A 1,235-nucleotide genomic window follows, 5' to 3' on the forward strand; every position below is an offset into this window, starting at 1 on the left:
GGAGCTGCACGGCTACTGCAACGCCGACTCGCAGTGCCAGTCGAACCGGTGCCGCAAGTACGAGTGCTCGTCGTCGTCGTCGTCCAAGAAGCGTCTCGGCTCCCTCTGCCTCGTCGCGTCGCAGTGCGCCAGCGGCAACTGCAAGGACCACCGGTGCGCCCCGCTGCACGGCGCGGGACACGTCGGCGACTTCTGCAACCGCGACAAGCAGTGCTTCAGCGCGCACTGCCACAAGAACCTGTGCGCCAAGAAGCACTAGCTTGTGTCGGCACGGTCCTCGACGAGGCGCCAGCGACGTAGGCAGCCCGGCCTGGTTTGGTCCGGCCCAGAGTCGGAAGCGCCTCATCGTCGTCCTCCCCTCGTCGCCTTGCTTTGCCTTGCCTTGCGCTGCTTGCGTGTTGGCTCGCAGTCTGACATTCACCGACCCGGCTCGGCTCGGCTCGGTCCGCTCTCCTTTCCCCTCTCCTTCCCATCCCCTTCTCTTTCGACTTCTCACTTAGACTCCTCCTCGCCCTTCTTCCATCGTGTCATAGGGCAGGGTAGCGAGCGACACGGCAGTGCTCCCCTCTGCACGCTCTCTTTCGGTTTCATGGACCTTTGTCTCGTCGAACTTGCAACGCCTTTCCGTCGGCCCCTCCTTTGGCTCGTACCCCCCCTCTCTTTCTCTCTCATGAACGGAGCCCATAAAACGCTCCCCCTCCGTCCTCCCTCTTTGGTAAACGACAAACGAACCCTCTCTTTTCTAGCTCGCTCGCTCGCTCCTCCCTGTCACGTCATCGCAATTCGGATCGATCTCGCTCGGTACGCACGGAAGGCATGGCCCGTCCCTCGGTATCGCCTGATTCTCGTCGAGCAAAGGGCAGGAGACCCGGTGCCGGGTGCAGCGTCGAGATGAGAGCAGCGTCGTTCCGTGCATGACATTCTGACGTCGCACGGCACGGCAGGGTGCAGCGCAGATAGCATGGCAATGAGCCTGATGCCGCCGTCGGTCGGCCGGTAGAGTACAACAGCGGCCAGGCAAGACGAGAGAGCCACGGTTCGAGAAGTGTTCGGCGCGTCGACCAACGGAGAGCGTAAGGTTCGCAGGTCTTGGCGCACGAAAGGGGGCGGGCGGGCGAACCTGAACAGGTCGGATCGCACTGCATCGGATCGCATCGGATCATGACGATGGTGTGGCGTTGGCGGCGGCAGCGGCCGCAACGGCAGCCGCGCCAGCGCCGCGGAGCATCATGGCG

The 1,235-nt window shown here is 63.6% G+C and overlaps 2 protein-coding genes across 2 annotated transcripts in view; one reads left to right on the forward strand and one right to left on the reverse strand.

The window, feature by feature from the left end:
- PFL1_06759 (uncharacterized protein) overlaps window positions 1–259 on the forward strand; it is a gene marked incomplete at both ends in the record, with an annotated part of 5,559 nt that extends 5,300 nt beyond the window's left edge. The window contains one exon of the mRNA XM_007884305.1: window positions 35–259. Within this exon, the coding sequence (XP_007882496.1) occupies window positions 35–259 (225 nt within the window). The remainder of the gene's footprint in view (window positions 1–34) is intronic.
- Window positions 260–773: 514 nt separating this feature from the next.
- The window catches only part of PFL1_06760 (uncharacterized protein), a gene marked incomplete at both ends in the record, with an annotated part of 3,524 nt that continues 3,062 nt past the window's right edge, over window positions 774–1,235 (reverse strand). Inside the window, one exon of the mRNA XM_007884306.1 lies at window positions 774–922. Within this exon, the coding sequence (XP_007882497.1) occupies window positions 774–922 (149 nt within the window). The remainder of the gene's footprint in view (window positions 923–1,235) is intronic.

This window comes from Pseudozyma flocculosa (genome assembly GCF_000417875.1).
Source record: "Pseudozyma flocculosa PF-1 unplaced genomic scaffold scaffold00030, whole genome shotgun sequence".
Taxonomy (NCBI): Eukaryota; Fungi; Basidiomycota; class Ustilaginomycetes; order Ustilaginales; family Ustilaginaceae; genus Pseudozyma; species Pseudozyma flocculosa.